General features: G+C 34.1%; 1 protein-coding gene across 3 annotated transcripts in view; it reads left to right on the forward strand.

Moving 5' to 3' along the window:
- The window catches only part of Dmd (dystrophin), a 1,523,318-nt gene that overhangs the window by 823,618 nt on the left and 675,477 nt on the right, over nucleotides 1-24,223 (forward strand). For all 3 annotated transcript variants that reach the window (XM_055607916.1, XM_055607917.1, XM_055607918.1), the window contains one exon: nucleotides 14,197-14,386. In XM_055607916.1, the coding sequence (XP_055463891.1) occupies nucleotides 14,197-14,386 (190 nt within the window). The remainder of the gene's footprint in view (nucleotides 1-14,196; nucleotides 14,387-24,223) is intronic.

Below are 24,223 nucleotides of genomic sequence, written 5' to 3' on the forward strand. Positions count from 1 at the left end.
AGAAAGAAAGAAAGAAAGAAAGAAAGAAAGAAAGAAAGAAAGAAAGAAAGAAAGAAAGAAAGAAAGAAAAAGCAAACCAAACAAAATTGGCATCAACAGAATAAAAAAGCCAACTTTGGTATTTTTGCAATGGAAAGAAAACACCAAGAAAATGAATAGATACTATATGCATAGTATATGAAATATGTTTGCATCTGTAGTCTATATGTTTCCATCTGAGCCCCCTAGAGAATTTTCTTATTATATGGGCCTTTAGAAAGTTAGAAATCATGAGGGTGCAGCCCTCACATATAAGATAAGAGTCCCTATAAGCGAACCGCATTGATATTAGATGTATAACATAGGATAGCCATCTACAAACCTAAAGAATTTAAACTCCAAGGAAGACCCTAAGGAGGATTCTTAAATCTAATTTAAAATGTCAAACAGGGTAGACACCAGAAGTGGTGGAAGAGAGGAAACAGGATGGGTACCTACTAGAACAGTCCTATGAAGAGTTCCATGCAACAGGGGATGAAGTAGATGATGAGACTCACAGCCAAACTTTGGGCAGAGTGCAGGGAGTCTTATTGAAGAGAGGGATGGGGATAGAGGGACATGGAAGTGACAGGAAACCAAAAAAAGCTTAAGGATCTAAATCTAAGGGGTCCTGCAGAGACTGATGAACAAACAGAGACTGATGGAGAAGACTTAGACCCATGCTCAGAATTGACCAATTGGCACCTCAGTCTCCATGTTTAATATACACAGCCATAAAGAAAGAAAAGCTAAGGTATGATTAGGCATGGAAAATTTATGTATACAATCTAAACCTATGAAACAATATTTTAGTTTAAAAAAGAAATTGACTTTATGATAAAACTACCTAAAAATGAAACAAGCCAACTTGAAAGATTGCAGAAATATTAAATAATGTATAGGATAGGATATGATAAAATTGTTTCAAGTAGCAGCTGGCCACAGACTTTATCATCCTGATATGCTTCATATACTCTTTATTTTCAATAGTTTTCTTATTTCAGTGGGACAATTATTTTCATGGAATCTTAATAAATATGAACTAAAGCAATGGTTCTATGTCAGGAAAAAATAAATCAATGCCAACAAATTATATCTGGCAGAAATAATTGGACAATGGACTCTATGTTTCTGAATAAGTAGAGAAAAAAAGTAGAATGCATATGCCGTCTAAAATTGGCCATGTTAATGTTATACGATGCTGTAGCATATAGTCCAATACTATACATGGGGGATTTATTGGATGATCATTGGTAAGCTAGGAAGCAGAGCACAGAGCAAAATCCTATATGAGAATCATGTTACTGAATGTTACTTCAATTTTTTGAGCTCAACTCTTCACTTCAGCATAACCCCTTATATTTTCTATACCAAGCAAATTTATAGGTTTACTAAGACATATCTTCTATTGTTTCTCCGGAACAATTGTTGCCAAATTACAGTCTGTTATATGTTTATGAACTTTATTGAAAAGAATCATAGGAGTTAGAAACATACTAACTCTTCGGCAACATATATTTGAATAACAGCTGATCTTTATTTTTTTAAGACTTTCTACAGGAGGATAGAGAAGAAAACATTTAGAAAATATGGAAGAAACTGGAGATACTTTTAATAAAATATGCTACACTTAGCAACAGTCTTTATTTTAGTATATTGCAGTGAACTATAGCAATAGACAATAGTTTTGCAAAAAAATTATAATAAACAATAGAATTTTATAATTTTTAGAATCTGCTAATAAGTTATTCCCCTGAAACAAACTCCATTAACCTTACTTGATACTCTATTCTCATCAACATTTTAATAGCATGAACCTAATTCATAGTTATGTGTTTTTTCACTGCATAAAACATGTAATTTACACACTGCTAATGATAACTTTTAGCATAATTATTAGGTTGCTCCTGGTGACATAAAAACTTATCGTGGCAGGTAGGCAATTTTAAAACCTTACTGAAATAGTTGGTATGTGTGATTAAGCCTCAATATGATTCTCATATAGAGTGATCTTGGCCAACCAATTTCACTTGGCATGCATTCCTGACAGAGAGATATGGTCTAGTTTCAGGAGAGGCCAGGGCCCTTCAATAAAATGGCTGTAAGAACCAGCAGAATTGTGCAGTCTCTTTGGCAAACCACTGATATGGTACTCATTTTTTTCACTGAGATTTCTTCATTAGTGGGATAGATCGGGGTTTTTCTCTGTAGGGGTAAACCTTCCTGTCCAATTCCTAGGAAGTAAAAAAAAATATTTTTACAGTTTACTAGCCAGCATTTCAAATGAACATAACATTTTAAAGGTCTAAATTAACACAAAAACTATGTCACTGCTTTTAGTATAAAAAATGTTTGTAAATAAGGAAAGAATTTTGAGTTAATAAGCTTTTTTTAATTTTAATTTTTATTAATTTATTTTATTAATTACAATTTATTCATTTTGTATTCCAGCGATAGCCCCCTCCCTTGTTTCCTCCCATTCCCACCCTTCCTTTTTCTTTCCTCCCATACCTCTTCCCCAGTCCAATGATAGGGGAGGATCTCCTCCTAATACACTGACAAATTTCTTGAGAAAATCTGCTTGAAAAGATGAAGAAGCTGATATGAGCATAGTTGAGAAAATGTCTGTATTGAATGGTGGGACATCTTTTGGGTATATGCCAGGAGTGGTATAGCAGAATTTTAAGGTAGTGCTAGTCCCAATTTTCTGAGAAAGTGCCAGATTGATATCCAAAGTGGTTGTATGAGTTTGCACTCCCACCAGCAATGGAGGGGGCTTCCCCTTTCTCCACATACCCTCCATCATATATTATCACTTGAGAGTTTGATCTTAGCCATTCTGTTTGGTATCTCACAGTTGTTTTGATTTTCATTTCCCCGATGACAAAGGACATTGAGCATTTAAGTGTTTCTCTGCCATTCGATGTTCCTCTATTGAGAATTCTCTGCTTAGCTCTGTACCCCATTTTTAATTGGATTATTTGGTTTGTTGGTGTCTAACTTCTTGTGTTCTTTATATATTCTGGATATTAGCCCTCTTTCAGATGTAGGAACCTATACCCCTTGCTCAGATATGGACAATTGGCAGGTCAGTCTCCATGTACATCTCCGAGTGAGGGGAGTAGGGACTGCCTCTGTAATGAACTCAGTTTAATGCTCTATGATCACTTCCTCCTGATGGTGCAACCTTTCCAGACTACAGAGGAAGAGGATACAGGAAGTCCTGATGATACTTGACAAACTATGGGCAAGTGACAATTGTGGAGAACTTCCCCTTTCAGTGGACTAGGAGAAAGGGGTGGGGGAAGAGGTAGGGAGGGTGGGACTGGAAGGAGTTGAAGGAGGGAGCTTCAGACTGGATATATAATGAATAAATTGTGAAAAAAACAAAATTATAACTTAAAAAATTAAAAGGATGAAGAAGATTTTCTTGACTCACTGGACCCCATTATTTTTGGACCTATGTGGACACCAAATATTATGGCTAAGCAGAACATGATAGGTCAAAGTTGACCTTCTGGTATCCACAAAATGTGTGGAATTACAGCATAAATTGTATATTTCAGAGAAATATCCCTAACTTTCTCCAACTGTCACCTACCTCCTAACATTGCCACCACAAACCAATAGCCAATTATAGTTTTAATTCAGCAATGCCATAGAGATTTATGAGATTAAATTCCTCAAGACCAGCTCACAATAGCCTCACCTCTAATAGCCATCAAAATAAGCTCTTCATCATAAATTCAGATCCAAATCAGTGCAGAAGTCCAAGCAGAAAATGTCTTTCCCAAGCTCCAAATGTTGTCATCATGCTTTAACACAGAAATTCTTTTGTTTGCTATTGATCTTATTTTTCCCTTTGTTCTTTACCTAACCATATAATTTTATGATGTTGGTTTTTGTAATTCTGTGAGAATATTTTCAAGTAGGGTGATTTATTACTTTTTCCAGTTTCAAATAATTATGCATCCCTTTAAACCTTCACCAGTAATTAGCGTGACTGAATTCAAAAGATATATAAGCAAGTAACAGCCACTATTTCTGAAAAAGCGAGTTTCATTCCACCTTCTTGTCTCTATACCAAATTTTGTCAAAGTTGCTTTTTTTTTTAATATGTTGCCAGGATGAGCTTTATAATTCTAACTTTTAAAGTATAAATAAGACTCAAACTGTGGCATATTTATTTGTAGGTTCAGTAAAGGCCTTTATAATGTTATGAACATTTGGAATGAACTAGGGAAGTTACTACACAGTGTAATTATGTAAAATAAAAAGACTAATATTGTAATATACATGCAGCTAGCTTCTAATTCACTGATTTCAATACAATGACATATATTTTTGCCAGTTATTGAAGTAGGCACTGTGATATTAAAACAAATTATTATTAAATCAGTATTTATTCACACACATTTCTATCTCCTTTTCCTACTAATAGATATGATTCAAACATATAAACATTTCTTAATCTCCAACATATATTTAAAGTAGTCTAACCATGGTTACAATTTAGTGAGGGAATTATAAAAGTCTGTATAATACTCACTGTATTCATAGGTCAGCATTTTATTTATTCTTCATAAAATTCTGGTGTATGCCTGTTTCCTAGGACTTGGGAGAGTGAAACAGTAGGATAATATGTACACTGCCTTGCTAGATAGCTTAGTAAATTTCAGGAGAGTCTAGGTATAACAACAAAATTCTGTTTGAAAAATAGTTTCAGACAAACATTTATATATGTTCATGACATATTCAAATGGGGAAAATTATTATGTTCATATTTTCTAGTGAGAAACATTTGTTTTTCTATTAATATGCAAGTGAGTATTTATATAGACTATGCAACTACTTATATAGGAATTCTCCCTCCAAATATTTAAACTGCTTACTGGTGAACTAGCAATTTAAGTTGTTTTAGGAATCTAGTCTTACCATGATATAAGTGTTGAAAAGAAAAATAAAAACACTAAAAAGGAAAAATATATATTACCGACAAATCCATTGTTCATACTGACTATATTAATCCAGAAACAAAAGTGAATGTAAACCTGACAGGTGATGTGGAACAATAAACTCTGACCATGTTTTCTGTTTCTGCAACAGGGGAGTGGAGGAGTTCAAAACTAGAAAGTTATTTTGGGGAGCCAGTGATTGCCAAAGTAATTACCTGTAACATTTTTTAAATTAAATTTAACATTTGATTTATACAAGAAGTGAACAGATAGATCAAACTTAGAAGCACTGTCATTCTGAATGGCAGTCACCTTTCTCAAATATGCTCTCTCATCCTGTGTCAATTAAGTGTTCAGGTGAACTTCAAGGATATTTCCAAGTAAAATGTATTACAGTTACTCTACCAGCTGGCCTCTTATATTGCTCTGCTTTCACGAATATAGTAAATGCTATTTTGTGTATGTGTTCACAGAATTCACAGAGCTACATAGGGAAAGTGGAATGCTGGATTGAAAACAAATGTAAAATTACTTTATGTGGCAAGAAAATCTTCTTCATTACTACGCTTTTATGAACACAGATAGAGATGTTGCCAAATTGATTGACAGTCAGTTTGTATGGGTTTTCACAAGTATTATGTCATAATCAGTACTGTCATTATATATGTAATGAGGCAAACTGAAACAAATAGGGTGATCAGTTAGTGAGTGTCTTAGTTAAATGACAATGTATAAGCAACATTTGTCACTATGAAAGAATATACTGATGGAAGCCAGTCCTGATGAGACCTGATAAACTAGGGTCTGATGGAAGGGGAGGAGGGTCTCCCCTCTCAGAGAGGGGCAGGGAAGAGACAAGGGAGGGAGGGTGAGATTGGGAGGGAGTGACGGAGAGGGCTATAGCTGGGATACAAAGTAATTACACTATAATTCATGTATAAAAATATAAAAATTATTAAAAAAAGAAGAGAGAAAAAAGTTTGACAGCTTGATTTATGTAACTTAAGGTAAATACTAGACATTCAGATTTCCAATTTAATTTCCTTATTTTTGAACTATGTAAAAATGAGAAAAAACAGGACAGTAGTGTGAGGAAAGGTCAACTTTTTGTAAAGTTCATTTTATTTATATTTTTTGCCCTACTTTCCTGAGTAGGTGTTATTTTCATGACAATTATAGTAGTACATTATATAGTCTTAACTAAAATGTATACGAACACTTCTTTCTAGATAGTAGTTTAAAAACTGTTATTTCCGGAGTCTAAGAACAATTCTTAAAGATTTAGTTGCAATGAGAGCAGAAAAATGTCAACTTTGCTTTCTAAAGAAAAATGTGTGAAGAAATGTTACTTATATTATTCAAATCATTGACTAATCATTAAAAACCATCAATTAATTTATTGAGAAGTCCCATCGTTACATTTTTTAATAAAATATATCACAAGGAATTAAGAAGGAATTCAGAGGCTATTGTGTATTATAGATCATTAGATGTCTCGTTAGGACTTCTTACTTTATAAAAATGACAACAACTGCATAAAAAATGCTTTAAAAGCTCCATTCTAAATCACAAAGGAATACAACTGTAGTATAGAAAAGCAAGTATTTCTTTCACTTCTCTCAGAATATTTGTGAATTAAGCATATTAAAAAAACACAATGTCCTCTGTGGCCTAGCAGCCAGTCCTGAAGATACCTGATAAGCTAGGGTCAGATGGAAGGGGAGGAGGACCTCCCCCATCAGTGGACTTGGAAAAGGGCAGGGAGGAGATGAGGGAGGGAGGGAGGGAATGGGAGGGAATGGGAGGGAATGAGGGAGCAGGATACAGCTGTAATACAGAGCAACCGGTGTGATTAATATAAAAAAAAATAAAAATTATTAAAAAAAAAAACAAAAACAGCGTCTTGGAGAAAATAGCCCATCCAAATAATTTATAGTCCATATATCCATGAAAAGACAAGACATTTTTGTGCAGCTCTGAAGCAATTTTTTCTAACTACACCTTCACTCTTGTTAGGTAGTGTGTACTGCTTAGCTACTCCATAGTGCTTCTTGTCTCCAGCGTGACCTCTGAGCTTTTGTGATTTGTCAAAGTCTTATATACGTTTTCCTGCCCATATATGTTCTAAATCCTTAGTGACTAATGTATGTCCTGTTAGCAACTACTCCAAGGTTTGTCAAGCATTTTCAAACACTGTAGTCCTCATTCTTTCCCTATAATTCTGGAGTTTCCTAAATCTGCATTATTAATAACTGAGAAGACGGCATGTAATGACATGAGAGCAATATTACTTAATGAAACTTTGTCCATTCCCACACACGGGGCTGTAAATCCCCTATGCCACACTCAAGGAAATAAAATGTGCAAAATTATCCTTTATTATTTACCCTTTTTAACATGGAAAGCATTTAGGAAATGTGTCATATGGGTACTTATCAAAGTATACTAGAAATTCATTGCTAGGACCTTGATACTGTTAGGGTTATATTTTCAAATTATGTATGCCTACATATGAACTATAAATTATTTTAATATAACTTTTGCCAAAAATAGATACTCATTTAGAAAATGTTCATTTGTAGAATATTCACATTTTTCATTTATCTCTCCCTTGTAGTCCAAGTTCTGCTTATATTAAACATTATATACTTTTTCCAATTAATAATTGAAAGTGAAAAAGAAAAATGCACTTTTATTTCAGTCCAGTCCAAACAGGTTTAACTAATTTTGGTGAGCTTAAAATACTTATTTTAAAAGCAAGAAAGTTGACTTGTGCCCTCCATCATGCTCATTCCTTTTTCACCACAGCAAAATTATAAATCTAAACTTCTCTAGGAGATGAGCTGGGCTGCAATTTTCAGCTAATTGGGAGAAGCAGCCCTGAGCAGCACTGTCAGGATGATTTGAGTCTTAAGATGTGATGATGATTATTATGTCAAGTGTAATCAAGACTGTGGGGTCTGAACTGACTAAAAGGCTGGCTGTTTTTAATTCAGGTTCGTATATGAAGTAGACCTCTCATTCACCGACAGTCACAGCTGGCTGTAAAAGGGAGCAATTTTTAAAATGCTATTTCTTTCTCTATGAAGCTGTGAAGATCGAGATTGGGTTCACAGAAGGCAAATGTCCTCATTCCCTCTTTTTAAATTCTATTTATTTTCTGCTTGATAGCCTTCATCTTAAAGTTTTCTAGTGGTTGTCTGTCAGTGGACTACAAACTTCTTAAACCTAAAGCCATCCCTATCTCTCCTTTCAAATAAAAAATACTTTGGAGCACTTAGTTTGCTGTGGTGAATCTCAATTTCAGAACATGTGAAAAGAAAATCTTAAAGAGAAAACATGACATTTGTAATAAAATAATATAATTTTAGTATGCAGTGAAGACAAAATTACATTGAAGCAGAAGATAACTTTATAGATGATACTACCAAATACAATACTAACAAATAGAAAGTGACAGTGGTACATTGCCCCATCTCAAATATCATTGAGTGACATTGCTTCTCAATAGTGTAACTTTTGAAAATGGTGGTCAACTCGTGACAGTTTTCTTTTTCAAAACTTATTTTATTTTTAACTCTGTGCTTGTCTGTGTGTCTGTGTGTAGGTATGAGCAAGTGAGTGCAGGTACCCATAAATATTAGAGGAATTAATCTGTGATCTGTCTGATATGAATTGTGAAAACTACAAGAGCAGTATGTGCTCTTAACCACTGAAACAGCTATTCACACAAATTTCATTTTGAAATTTAATAATTTCAACACTACTATCTAAAATATTTTATAGCGGTTGGTCGCATTCTTGAGAAATGCATTATGTGTTAGCACAATGAACAGCTAATTATATTTGTATGCAAAATTGAATTATATCTCATATTCAGGTATTAAGATGATTACTACATATATGAAATTCTAGTGAGGCATTTCAATGGGCTCTGGGATGTAAACTCATTCTTTTCTGTTATTCTTGTCATGGAAATTCCCCATGATAAGGCTGTCTCCACTGAATTTCCAGGAACTTTATTCAGTTACTGATATAGTCAAAGTTCTTGCCTTAATTTCCAGAATTTTTCTCACTTTGTGATCAGTGACATTTGTTTAATTTTATAAGTAGAAAATGATCTGGTGATTAATGAAGCAAAAATATTCTCTTAAAAGATAATTTTTTTCTTATTGATATGGTTGCTACTTTTACAAAACCGGATGAAATTAACAAACCTTTAAGAACTGTTGGTGTGTAGCAAATCTGTTAAAATTCTGTCATTTATGCCCTTCTGTCTATTGCCACAACCTTTATTGAACCATATGGTCTATAGAAAATTCCAATTTAATATTCTCCCATTGCTATATAAGTTTCCTTTTAATATCATCTTGGCAAATGCCATGAAGTTGCATATATAAAACATAGAAAATATTATTTGGTCTAAATTTATCCCATGTAATGGTACTTAGGTGGAACCTATAAGAAAAATATAAACTAATTTCTTATAAACATTTGGCAGGTAATTTAGTAAAAAGAGGAAAAAAAACAGATGCACTTCTTACAGAGATAAGTGGCAACTTATCATTTATATCTTTGAGATAAAAACTAGTTTATTTTGAAAAAAATTTAGACCTGTAGATCAGCAAAATGCAGCCTTTACAAGGTTCCAGTCCATTCCTGGGGATACAGTAGAGAAGTACTAGCTGGATGCATGACAAATCAGATTGGTTAGAAACTATTTCATACAGAGAGACAAAGGATCTCAATGAATAGACCCGATTCGAGTGGTGAAAGTTGTATCTCTGGTGCTGTACACATCACATCCATGACATGCTGGATGATTTTGATAGTACATGAGCAGAGTCACAGAGCAGATGCTCTTCCAATTTATGGATAGTAAAAGACAGAGCAGGCAGAGATATGTTGGGTAAGAGAAAGCAAATAAGTTTCTGGGTAGTGTGGTTTATAAGTTGATATCTCTGAACCATGATTCTACTTGAAAGAATTCTGAAAAATTACCAAAATTAGAAGCTAATTTTGACAAAGGTTGTGCTTTTCTGTGTGTGCTTTTTTTTTTTTTTTAACATTCAGGTAAGAATAACAGAAATTCAGCTGTTGACAACTAAATGCAATGTGCTGCCAGTAAATCTGTCTACGATATCACTTTTATTGCTAGGGGGAAAAGAACAATCACTTAGACAAAGGAAAGACTCTTTTCATGTGTAAAACTATGAACTCTCTTTTAGATTTAGCTTTGTCTAAAGAAAAGAGTAGCTGCAAATTATTACTTTTGTAACTTTTGCGAAAGAAATTTATAACCTTTCTTTCCTTAAAAAAAATCTGAAAAAAATTACATATTAGTCAATGCATCCACATCAATAAATGATTTTAAGATTTTTAAAAATTAGAGCCAAGGTCTTCATTCTTAGAAAGTATGTCTAGTTTGTAGTAGGTTTATTGATCTTAATTGAATTTATTGTACATTTACTAAATGCCAGGAATGGTATGAAGCCTTGCCCTTATGGAATTTGCAATAAGTTAATGGTGGAAAATGTTAAAATCGATAGGAATCAATGAGTGTATCAGGAATCCTTGAAACCAAGCATTGTACTTCCTCTGTTCTTGCAATTTTAATTTCAAAATTTCCTCAATTTATAACATATATTACCAGTCTTGATTAATATTTTGAAAGCTGTCAATGAATTTTTGAGTATCTTGATCTTTTTAGGTGCTGTTTTCTCCCCAGGAATTAAAAATAAAAAAAAATAATTTAAAAAACATTTTAATCTTTATTTTGGCAAGTTTTAATAAGCTCACTCTACCTGTAATCTTACATATTTTTATATAGATCAGATTTGAGCCACCATAATAGGTTTGAAATTATTAGATCCATATTTTTAAAATCTACCAAGACTTACTAATTTTGTGAGATTAATTCATTTCTCTATTGGCCATCTTAAAATCTTTTCAATTTAATTTAAAATTTATAGTAGTAAAATGTAAGAAGTGATTGATTTTTATGTTAGTTTTTTCTCACATAAAATATTGTCTTAAATAAATATTTACTTGTATCTATGAACAAGCCTAAGATCTAAAACTACTACTTTAGTGCAATAGTATTATACCCCAAAATGTTGAATATAAATATAAAAGACTCTTTCGTAACTGCACTGTGAAATGCAATAGTGCTTAGTATCTCGGTAATTGAAGTCATGTATTTATAAAGTGTAACTTTAGCCTCTATAAGACCCCATGAATTTATTGCTATTTTTTATAGCTTACTGATAGTACTCTGATATGCATTCTTTTGGATGATGATAATTTTAGTGACTAATTTATCCTATTATGTTGTTTGTCTTTTCATCTTTGAAAACTGAATCTCTGTGCTTTGCTATGTTCTAGTTATTATGAACTCATATCTAACAATCCAAATCTCTATTGTTTCAAAAGTTGTGGATAAGGATATATACTTTTTCATATCACCTGACCATGTTTTCTGTTTCTGCAGTAGGGAAATGGAAGAGTTCAAATCTAGAAAATTATTTTGGGGAGCCAGTGATTGCCAAAGTAATAACTGTAACATTTTTAAAATTAAATTTAACATTTTGAACCCAGGGTTGACTATATAGTCATTAATACCCCCACATAAAAAGGAAACAACAGTTGAATCTGTGATCCAAGAGGTTTGGAAAATAGCTTACTTGGAGAGATTTTTTCTGCTCTTGCTTCCATTGAATTCCTTTTAAAGTATTTCCTGAAAAAGAAAATATTAGGCCTGATGTTGTCAATATTTCAGACCACAAGGGTATCTTTGACAAAAATGGTGCCTTACTGTCTTGAAGAAGTTTTTCTGATTCCCTCATGGCCCCATTTATAAAGCAGGAATCTGCTGGTAGGATTTGGCTGAAAATCACATTGTTTGTATAGAGTTCTTTCATCAGAGTTACTGCATACAGCTTTGAAAGTTATTTACTTGTTGCTTTCTGTGGAAGCCAAACGTGAGTGGTGTTTCTAGATTAAGGGCAGAGGAGCTAACATGGAGTGCCCCTCAGCATGAAAATGATACTGAGAATAAAATGCACACTGTCTGATCTCCTATGCTACGTTCCGCCATGGGAGACTTTCATAATGTCTTTTTATTGTGTCTGAAATTGGACTATATTCAAAAATAAGTCAGTGTCTAACCCAGCATTTATCTTCTAGAATAGGACAACATTTCTATTATGAGTTTTAGGCTCAAAGTAGAATAAAAAACTGCATGAAACGGCCTCTTTTGTAAGTCAGTGCCACTGAATTCTATCACTTACTCAAGAGCTTCCCTGTATGTTACATGCCCAATTTTCACCTTCAGATTCTCCAAGCCATAACCACAGCACTGAAATTTGAAATTCTAACAAACTGCCTCAACTTAAGTATTTCTGTTTGGATTAACGTTTTTACCTACAAACTAGGGAAATCATCCCTCCAGATTTTCCCTGCAGCTGTTCCAGATTTGCCTAACAAGAACCTCATGGTACCTTTTTACCTATACAGTATTACATTTATTTAGGAGTTGATAAATAGCTTCGTGCAATGGTCATGTTTTTCCACTAGTGTATCCTCATAAACCTACTCTCTTCTCTAACCAGTTAATGCAGACAGAAGATTTTTATCCAGTATGAGAGCTGAGACTACACTGTGAAAGACTGTGCTCAGCAAAAACTTGATGAATAAACAGCTCTTCTGGGGGCTTTGCTGCTGCCAGCTCCGCAGGATTTGTATATTGCCTGCTTTGCACATCCCATGATAAAGTTGCTGCTAAAATAAATTGCAGTTTTGCATAATTATTGACAATCACATCTTAACCAGCAGCATGTATCATATTCGAGTGTTCAATTTTTTAAAATCCATTTTTAGCTTATGTTTAATCCCAGAAAGTGTTTGTGTAGTCATAGAAGGCAAATAAGGCATTTAAATAGAGTACTAATTTCCTCATTTCAGACAGAATTTACCTGAATCTTTTTAGATGGAACTGTTATTGCTTAAGGCAATTTTCCCTTCTGAGCTATTATTATGCAGATCTTTGCTCAGGGCATTTCTGTGTATATTATATGCTATATGTATGTATGTATATACATACATCATACATACACACAGCCACTCATACATACATACATACATATAATTGGAAAGTATGATTTAAAATTCTCATAAGGGACTTTTGTATCTTCCATTGAAAAAAAACTATAAATTAAAATACTATGGTGTAGGCAGAAGGAACTAACTTTTTTAAAGAATAATAAGTAGTCATAATATGTAAAGTTGGTGTTCTTCATAGCCATAGCTACTAAAGAAGAAGAAGAAAGGAGAAATTAGAGAAGTTAATAATAAGCCATGTCACACAACTGGTAAAAGATATAGGGAATTCAACTACTGTCTGTGTGATTTGTAAGTTTCTACATTCTTTTGGATAATGTCTTCAGCTGGAGGACACCAAGTAATACATTACAGACCTAACAGAGTACTTTTAATATGCTGTTGTTTGGCAAGATAGTAGTTTGCACAATTGTTTCTGTAAAATAGTCTTTCTTCTTTTTAGTCTTTTTGTCTCTTCATCTCACTTTCTGACCCATACTTCCACTTTCCCTTCCAATATTGATATCCCAACTCTCCATTTGTATTTTTCTGTCTTGTTACTTTACCTATATAATCTTTGTTTCTTGCCTCAGGGTTATATCAAAGATAGGCATGGCAAGATTATTTAAGGTTTTGCCTATGAAGATTAACTTCAATACTAACTCAGAGTTGAAAGAAAGATATTTTGGAATGTTTATGAACAAAATTGTTAGGCCAGAACTCTAACTCTCTCCCTCTCTCTTCTTCCCCCTCCAACTGCCTTTCCTCCTTCCCCATCTCTCTCTTGTGTAGGTGTGTACCAGTTTCTATAGATCTTTTATTATTCATTTTCTAAGTGATTGTCCAGGGATTGAACCTAGGGCTTCAAATTTAGTAGGCAAACACTCTACTATAAAGTCGCATCCCCAGAACCATTGTTCTTTATTTTGAACAATTCTACTTGTGAGGCTTCTTTCAAGAAGAATCATTTAGATTAACTAGAAATCAATATTAAAGAGCCTGGGATTCTGATTGTTGGTTAAATGGAGAGATTCAGTAATACACCACCTTTTCACATCTTACTGAGTTCATTGCATATACCATCCTCATATTTGTGAATTCCATCTACCTGTTTGTTTCTTTGCAGAGTGAGTGAGCGAGAGGCTGATTGTGAAGAAACTCATAGATTAATGCAACAGTTCCCTCTGGACCTAGAGAAGTTTCTTTCCTGGATTACAGAAGCTGAAACAACTGCCAATGTCCTACAGGATGCTTCCCGTAAGGAGAAGCTCCTAGAAGACTCCAAGGGAGTCAGAGAACTGATGAAACAATGGCAAGTAAGTTGAGTGTTTCTGCCTTAGCCCTGTTGTGAATCCAACGAAAGCATTCTAAGCATTTGTACTTGAAACTGACAAACTGGGAACAAAAATTAAGTTGTATTATTCAGCCTGATATTGTTCAGCAGTTGAGCAAGAAGGAAAGAAACAGAGGCAGTAAAAAGACTCATTTGTGATTCCATTAAATACCCTGAGCTTCTAAAAAGTACATATATTTTTACCAGAGGTTTTGTCAAGCAGAAACTTTACTCAGACAGAACAAGAAGTTCACGGTTGGTTTATGAAATTAAAATGGTTGCTATTTTTCACTGTTTATTTAAAGTCTTTCAGCGAAAGCATCTGTGGGAATTGTCTGTTTTATTTAGCGTTGCTAACTAAATCAGTTTCCCTTCGTTACTTTCAAATACATCCTGAAATGTTAATCTGACATTTTGTAGTTTTCTTCCTAACATGATCTGTGAAGAATAAGAATAAGATTGCTGAATTTGTTATAGTTATCAGTTGTACCGTTGTTTGCCCTGGAAACAAAAATTATTAAGTCTGTGTGCATGAACAACAAAAACAGAAGCCTAGAGTAATATTCTTTAAATGGAATTCCGGCAAGAATCATATTATGAACTTGAAGTAGGTTTCAAAGATTTATTCTTAATAACTGACTGAATTTTCCTTAACTATTATGCAACATTACCGTATATCAAATGAACATTGGTATTATCTAGCATAAAGTTTGACATGATAATTTGAAGAATATTTTGGACTATGGAAATTCTCTTCATATCGATCTCCTTCACCTATGTCTTGTTTTGTTGGACAGTTGGTTAGTCTGTTGTTCTAGTACAAACAGTAGGTAATAACAATGTCTACCATTCTTTTTTTCTCTTCCTTTCCGGCCACACTTTTTTTTTTTTTAATCAACAATGATGCTAGTTTTGTTTGGTCCTGTAGCTTCTGACTTTATCTCTCCAGAGATCTCCCACCATTTGTGACAGAATATAATATCAATGCAAGTCAAGAATTTATTTTGGCTGAGTCTTACATGAATGACTAAACAGTGATTGTAGTGCTATAGTTGATTTGGCTCATTTGGCTTATGCCATTTTAACAACCCATTGCCCTTTCTCATCCTTCTCCCAATCTGGCCCAATCCTTGATTCTTCCAAACAAGATTTTTCACACTTTATTGTCTTTCCATTGTTTTGGGTTTGGGCTTTACCACTATTGTTGTTATTTGTTCTGTTATGTATTGTTTACTTTTATATTATTTGTAAACTATTGGGTTTAAAAGTTGAACTACTATTGCTCATATGGAAGCATGTTAGTTGAAAGTATTGAAATCTTCAGAATCAACTTGTCTGAATATTGCTACATCACTAGGAAACATCACGAAATGATACACAGAAAGAACTATATTGAACAATTTTCACTTTTATATATTAGATTCTACGATTTTATAACTACAAACAAAAAATAAAAGTCTAACAGTAGACAGACGCTGTAAGCACTGGAAAGTCAATTTTGATAGCTTCTAATAGCCATTGTCTTTTAATCTTAACAGAGATTTTGTGATAAATTTAGAAGGCAATAAATATAAAAGTACTTTGAAAAATCTTTCTGCAAGTGAAAAGTCCTTGTTAATATTATTAATTACCATTAGGCAAAAGTCAAGCTGAAGCTATAAATCTAAAATTGCACTCTTTACAAACAGTGAATCAAAGTTATGTTAATTAACAATAACTACAATTTTCAGATTTTATAATCATCCAAGTAATTTTACTTTCATTTTCTAATTTGATTCTCTATAAATGTTAAGTTGTACCATGACTATATTTTTTCCATTTAACTTTTTATTTTATTTATTTTATTTTTTAAATTTTTATCATTACATTTTATTAACTCTGTATTCCAGCTATATCCTGCTCCCTCATTCCCTCCCAATCCCACCCTCTCTCCCTCATCTCCTCCCTGCTCCTTTCTAAGTCCACTGATTAGGAAGGACCTCCTCCCCTTTCATCTGACCCTGTTTTATCAGGTATCTTCAAGACTGGCTACAAAGTCCACTATTTCTGACAGGAACTCAATGACAGACTCTTTGACCTCCCCACCTCCCAAGGGAAGAGCAGTCCTGCTAGGCCACAGAGGAAGACTATTTTTATATATATTTATATATATATATTTTATATATATTTATTATATATTTATATATATTTATATATAAATAATATATTTATATATTTAATTTTTTATTTAACTTTTATTAATTACACTTTATTCATTTTGTATCTCCCCATAAGCCACTCCTTCCTCCCCTCCCGGTCCCACCCTCCTTCCCCTTTCTGCATGTATGCCCCTCCCCAAGTCCACTGATAGGAGAGGTCCTCTTCTCCTTCTTTCTGATCTTAGTCTATCAGTTCTCATCAAAAGTGGCTGCATTGTCAGGGTTCTAGATTATCTCCATGGATAGTCCTATTTATATTTTTAATTAGAGAGTAACATTGGAGATGTACTTTGTGGTTGCATTCTTAGAAATTTACTAATTTTTGTTTCAGTATTCCAGATTAGAAAGAAACTTACATAAAATCAAAGGCTAGTTAAGATAAATGTGTTTCTAAGATTTAAAATAGTATATTTTATCCAGCCATTAGAGTAGAAAATGAAAATAAATGTTCTTTAAATACTTACTATCATCAGACAATGTGTTTTATTTGACGTTTCTATGAATATTATTATAATCTTATTTCCATGAAAAGCTAACTATTTGGAGGGTTGAGCAACTGGAAACTATACATGAGGAATGAGTATTTGAAATTCTGTTTGACTTTGTGATGTTCTGATAATCCTGCTATTCTGCATATTACTCTGTGATGGCTTAGCAATTCAAGCCAAAGCCCTAAATATGAAGAAGAAAATTTTAAATCACTCACTTCATTGGAATGTGTCAGTTCATGAAAATATTTGGCTCCCTAGAAATACTTTTTAATTTTTTTTTTCTTACTTGTCTCTGCATCTGTTTCTCGGCTGAAATGCTACCTTATGAAATCAGGTAGTGCTTGTTTGCCAGTGTTTTTGTAAGGTCTCCTTTGGCCAGAATGGTGTGTGCCTATTTTGTAATAGTTGACCACTGAAATTTATCCCTCCTTTTGACTTACTGGGCTGACAGAATGGCAGTTACATATTCATTTTTTGTTGTTTTCCTGAGGATCTATTCCAGATATTCCCTTTATTTTTATATTTATATCTCCTCTCAATTGTCAATCAATACTTTCTAATTATTAGTTATCTGTAATGTTTTTTTCTAAACAATCTGCTCATCTTCATTAAACCAATGATTCAAGTATTTTTTTTTCTGTTTTCAAGATTCATTTTATATATCTTATTGAATGTGGGACTTTCCTAACTCTCATATATCACACGAAGTACAAACTCATTATGATGCAGCTAGACCATATCTTTTATCTCCTATTTTGCTATTCAACACTATACCCTCTATTCAGGGAGATTTCAGATCATGTATGTATCTTTCGGATGTCAATTTTAGGTTTACTTTTATGAACTCTAGATTTTTTATGATTGCTTATGAAAAACCCTTTACTTAACACTACTGTAATTTGTGTTGCTAATTCCTTGTATCTTCTTCCTTCCATTTCTGTAAATGCTTTGTTCCAATGCAACCTACCTATTTAAACTTTCTAAAGCATAATTTAGATGGTAAGTAGTCAAGCAATTGTTCCAATTCAACCTGAAGTTATAAATATAAATGATGCCAGGTGCAGTGTCACACACCTGTAATCTGAGCACTAAGGGAGGCAGAGGCAGGTAGATCTCTGAATTTGGGGCCAGCCTGAACTACAATGCAAGCTCATGACAGCCAAGGCTACAACAGAGAGATCCTGTCTCAAAAACAACAACAACAATAACACCAAAAACGCAAATGGTAACTAGAATGTAGATTTTACGCAAGAAGAGATTAAAATGGGATTAATTTACTTATATATTCCTATTGTCAAGACACTGCAATGTGTGTGGTGGGTGTCTTAATAAATATCTATCAGTGAATTAAAGAAATATATGCTTCTCCATGACAAACATATTTATTACTTCTCAAAGCATTAAACAAATGAACAAACAAACAAAAAAAGGCTTGTACATTTCTTTACCTTACTGCCAAGGATTGGACTCAAAGCTGAATTTCGAAACTTATTCAAAATTTTTCTTATTTATTTATTCATTTTTATTTTTATTACAATTTATTTACTTTGTATCTCAGCTGTTGCCCCCTCCCTCTTCTCCTCCCAGTTCCATCCTCTATCCCTCTTCTCCTATGCCCCTCCCCTAGTCCACTCAATTCCTATAAAATGAACATCAAGCAAAACTACAGTTGTACTTTTTAATAATTAAATTCATGCTTTAACATTTTTATACTTGTGTGTAATATATTCTGATTTTACCCAGCACTGACCCTCTCTTATCTCCATCTCCGTGCCCAACCTCAAACATTTTTCTACAAATTCCTCTCCCACTTTCATGTGAGAAACTGAAAAGAATTGTTTTCTTCATTTGTTTTGACACACTGAGCTTAAATAACCAGACCTACCTGTGTGACCATGGGCTTGAAAGGAACAATTAGAGCTTGATGTGCTCACCAGCAGGTAGGCAATTGAAAACAATGACTCCCAGGTATTTTTCAGTTGCCAATAGTTTAGCAAGGAAGTGTGAGGATTCATGTGCTCCACCTCCACCCATGATTAACTATTGCCTGTGCCAGTCTTAAGCAGATCTAATGCAGCTGCTTGGGATTCTTGATTACAATAGGTTAATTCTTCTAAGATTCCCTTTCTGCATCTAAGCTTACCCAAATGCTACATACTTGTAAAGAAAAAGTCATATTGACCTCAATATTTGTTCCCTCAGCTGAAAGTCATCTGTCCCCTTAATTCCTATAGTATTTCCTTGCATTGTAAATAAAGGGGTTTCACTGGTTTGTTTTTTTTTTTCTTTCTTTTAGAGGTTTTGCTTGTTTGCTTGTTGTTTTTTACCTTCTTTTAGAAAAGCTAGAGACAACAGTATTTAATACCATGAGCTTTGAAGTTTAGCTGTGTGGATTTAAATCATGGTTCTGATTACTGCTGACCATGAACTTAATTCTCAATTGCTTTTGGATTACAACATTATGAATAAAAAGAAACCATATCTATACTTTATGTATTTTATGAAACTGGTATGAAGTCATATATATAAAGTTCATCAAACAGTATCTGACATATAGTAAGTACCCAGTTTACATAATTAGCAATGTCATTACATTTTTCTAATATTTATATATATAAATAAGGTTCAATTTTATGTACAATTTTACTGATAAATTTTTATACTATTCATCATAATATAGGCCCCTTGAGGGATAATTCTCATTTGATTTGTGTGAGAAAGTACATAAAATGGTCAAATAAATTCTGCTGTTTAAGATAGTGCTTTCCTAGAAGAGCTAAGACTTCATTTAATAAATAAAAATGTGCTAATCTTTAGTGTATTTTATTCTTAAATGCCAATATTGACTCAAAAAGCTTTTTAACATCTCCAGTTAAAAACAAACCTTAATAATCTATTTTTGAGAATAAACGTATCATTGACTTGTTATTCTTTTTTTTTTTTTTTGAATTTTGTTTTTTCTTATCAGTTACATTTTATTAACTCTGTATCCCAGCCATGTCCCGATCCCTCATTCCCTCCCAGTCCCTCCCTCCCTCCCTCCCTCATCTCCATCGTGCCCCTTTCCAAGTCCACTAATACGGGGGACCTCCTCCCCATTCATCTGATCCTGTTTTATCAGGTATCTTCAGGACTGGCTGCAAAGCTCTCCTCTGTGGCCTAACAGGACTGCTCCTCCCTTGGGGGGTGGGGAGGCCAAAGAGCCAGTCACTGAATTCCTGTTAGAAATAGTCCTTGTTCCCCTCACTATGGGAAACCAATTGGTTAGTGAGCTACCAAAGGCTACATCTGAGCAGAGGTTCTAGGTTACATTCATACATGGTCCTTGGTTGCATCTGACTTGTTATTCTTTGCTTTCAACTGGACAACAGAAATTCTTTGAAACCCACTTTGACTAAAGCAGCTTATTTTTTTTTCCCCAAACAATCTTGGCAACAGAGGAAATTATATCAATGACTTATAGAAATCTTAATGACAATCTTTGTTTTGGTTTGGTTTTTGTCTTACTGTATTTTGTTTATTTATTTTGACACTTTAAATTTTTTTTTTGAGAGACAGAAATGGAAATTGAAATTGTGTGTCTCAGGAAGTGGGAATGATCTCAAAGGAGTTGGGGGAGGTAAAAATATGATTAAAATATATTATATATATATTATATTATATCATATGTAAAATATTTAAAAATTGTATAAATTATAACTGTTTTGAAATAAGTACAAGAGGAATTGCTGAAGAAAATTAGCGGGCTCAAAATATTCACTCTCTGAACCTGAACCAGACACACATAGTTTTTCTCCAAACAAGTATTAGAAAAGTCAATAAAAGTGGAGTACACACAAATTCAAGTAATTTTCTGTCACTGTCACAGTCTTGTCTGTTTTTTCCTGGAAGAATTTTTTCCATTGGCCGTCTTTAGGAGCAGATTAACCAGGACAAGAATGATATTCTAGTATATAAGTTAATTAATTAATTAATATTTTAAAATGGTTCTTAAATTAATATATTTTAATCTCACAATATTTCATCTACTCCTCTCTATAAATTTGTATAATATTTTGATCTTGTTTAAATCTCAAATTAGTAGAAATGACATACTCTATTATAACTTTTGTATTTTCTCTTTCTTTCTTTCAATTTATTCACTTTGCATAATTGCTGTAGCCCCCCATCTCCTCCTAGCTCCACCCACCCTCCCTCTTTTACCCCTATGCCATTTCCCTAGTCCACTGAAAGGGCAGGTCCTCCAATCCTTCTATCTGACCCTAGTTTATCAAGTTTCATCAAGGCTGGCTGCACCGTTTTCTTCTGTGGCCTGGCAAGGCTGTGCCCCCCCCCCCCAGGGGAAGGTGATAAAAGAGCCAACCACTGAGTTCATGTCAGGGACAGCCTGTGCCCCCCTAACTAGGGAACCCACTTGGAATCTGAACTTCCTATGTGCTTCATCTGTGCAGAGGGTCTAGGTCCACTCCATGTATGGTCTTTGGTTGGAGAATCTGTTGGTCCCTGCAGGTCCCCCTGGTCCAGGCTTTTTGCCTCTGTTCTCCTTGTGGAATTTCCTGTCACCTCCAGGTCTTTCTTTCTCCCTCTTCTTCCATAAGGTTTTCTGCACTCTGTCCAGTATCTCCTGTCACACTTGGTGGGTAGAGTCTTTCAGATATCTCCTGTGGATGGCTCCTGTCACACTCAGGAGGGCAAACAGGATGGACATCAGAAGTAGTAGAAAGCATTTGTATTTCTTATAGAAACCAATGTTTATTTGGAATGTAGGACTAAAAGACTATGACTAGAGAATCAAAATAGAGTCAAGCAACTCCTTTTCACACCTACAAGCTGTTGTGCTGACTTAAAAATGTCTGTGTCTATACATTGACACTTGGAGCCTTTTGCTAAGAAGGGACATCCAACCATTTCTTTCTTTAGGGACTGCCCATATTTGGACTCCTCATTTCACAACCAATTTTATTGAATATCCTCCAACCCTAGTATTATTGTTGATCTTTTACATTTATCCAACCTTAATTTCAATGTATATCCAATTTACTAAGTCATAATCTTCTCACATAAATTATTTCCTCAGGAACAACATGCTGGTAAAAAGCATTAAAATGCAACTTTAATTAAAGGCTATGTAATATCAGTACCTGTATCTACTTGAACATGACTGGAATCATATTTCATGACGTCCAGGGAGCCTTGTTCTTTCAACTCATTTTTTCCTCCCTGATATGATCTTTTTAATTGTATTTTTACAACTATTAAAAGCTTTTAAATATCTTCAAGTTTTTAAAGATGGAGAGTTGAATGAAACCATTCCCACTGTGTTCTAATCTCTGAGTAATGCCTACAATTCCTACACTTATTTAGTACTTCAAGGGAGAATTTTCTCAGCACAAATTTTATCATCAAAGCTATATAGAATGTGCATTTTCCATTTTATTGGGATGATTTCTTGAGTAAAAGGAGGGTCTTTTAAAAATTAGATGTTTTCTTCTCTTGAGGCTTAGAACAACAGTATCTATGGACTGTGGACTCTAAATCTGAAAACAAAATTTGGAATAATAGAATAGTTATCAAGATAAGAAATATGAAGTCATTAAAATAAACTTTAAAAATATTAATTTTATCAACCTCCAATATTAGACAAACAATTTCTAGCTTTCAATATTTTTCATATTAAGAAATCACTTCATTGTTTCCTCACTTGGTTTCCCAGACTTTTCCTAGATTTCCCAGATTAGAATAGCTGTCATTCATATTCAGACTACCTAAAATACAAAGGAAGCACTTGACTAAGTCTTGAACTTGGAATTCTGCCAGCAAAGCTTATCTCTTTACTTCTCAAAACAGCTCTCAGTTGGTGGGAATGAAATAAAAACCTCAGTCTCCATCTGAGCCAGGGGTCATTTCAACTCTCAACATAAGTACCCAAACTCTGAAATCACACATTGTGGTCACATACCCAAATAAAGACTCATGTGTTATCTCTCTTTAAACTTATTCACTAATATTTCAATCTCATTTGTAAGTGTAAATGATTTTGTAAGAGATTATATCACTTGCTGGTTAATTTTTGGCACAACCAGAAAATAGTAAGATATTGAATTGGGAGAGGTTGACTATTTCAGGGCTCATCATAACATTCTGTATAGAAGTGTAGTTTTACTTTCTATATTACAAAGCATGCTAAATGTCAATTTTGAGCCTTCATCATGCATTTGTGTCTGGAATATTTTCATTTATATCTGGTCTCCTGTTCCTAGTAGAACCATTTCCCAAGAAAACCACTCCCTGGCACTTGCCTTGTGAGAACTGTAACATCCCTGGTCATGAAAGTCCATTTTCCTAACAATTGTGATAATGTGCTGTGAAAGAAGGAAATTTGAATATGAACTGTATGTGGCATAAAACTCTGACTCAGTGGGAGGGGGGAAATAAAAAGAAAAACCTCAAGCTTGCAGAATTAGCATAAGAAGGATACTTTAGATTGGACCAAAACCAAAAGAGCACCCTCCTTTTAGCATGGAAACACAAGAGCACTACCACTTTGTGGCAACAGAAGTTCCCACAGTTCCGAAGTTCCCAATGGCTTACTTTTCACTTCTTTCTTTCTTTCTTTCTTTCTTTCTTTCTTTCTTTCTTTCTTTCTTTCTTTCTTTCTTTCTTTCTTTCTTTCTTTTTCTCTCTCTCTCTTTCTTTCTTTCTTTTTCTTTCTTTTTTATTATTAGTTACATTTTATTAACTCTGTATCCCAGCTGTACCCCCGCTCCCTCATTCCCTCCCAATCCCACCCTCCCTCCCTCATCTGCTCCCTGCCCTTTTCCAAGTCCACTGATTGGGAAGGACCTCCTCCCCTTTCACCTGACCCTGTTTTATCAGGTATCTTCAGGACTGGCTGCAAAGTCCTCCTCCGTGGCCTAGCAAGACTGCTCCTCCCTTGGGGGGTTGGGAGGTCAAAGAGCCTGCCATTGAGTTCCTGTCAGAAATAGTCTCTGTTCCCCTTACTATGGGAAACCAATTGGTTACTGAGCTACCACAGGCTACATCCAAGCAGAGGCTCTAGGTTATATCCATACATGGTCCTTGGTGGAATGTCAGTCTCAGGAAAAAAAAAAAAAAAAAAAAAAAAAAAAA

This window comes from Psammomys obesus, unplaced genomic scaffold (genome assembly GCF_907164565.1).
Source record: "Psammomys obesus unplaced genomic scaffold, mPsaObe1.curated_primary_1811, whole genome shotgun sequence".
Lineage (NCBI taxonomy): Eukaryota > Metazoa > Chordata > Mammalia > Rodentia > Muridae > Psammomys > Psammomys obesus.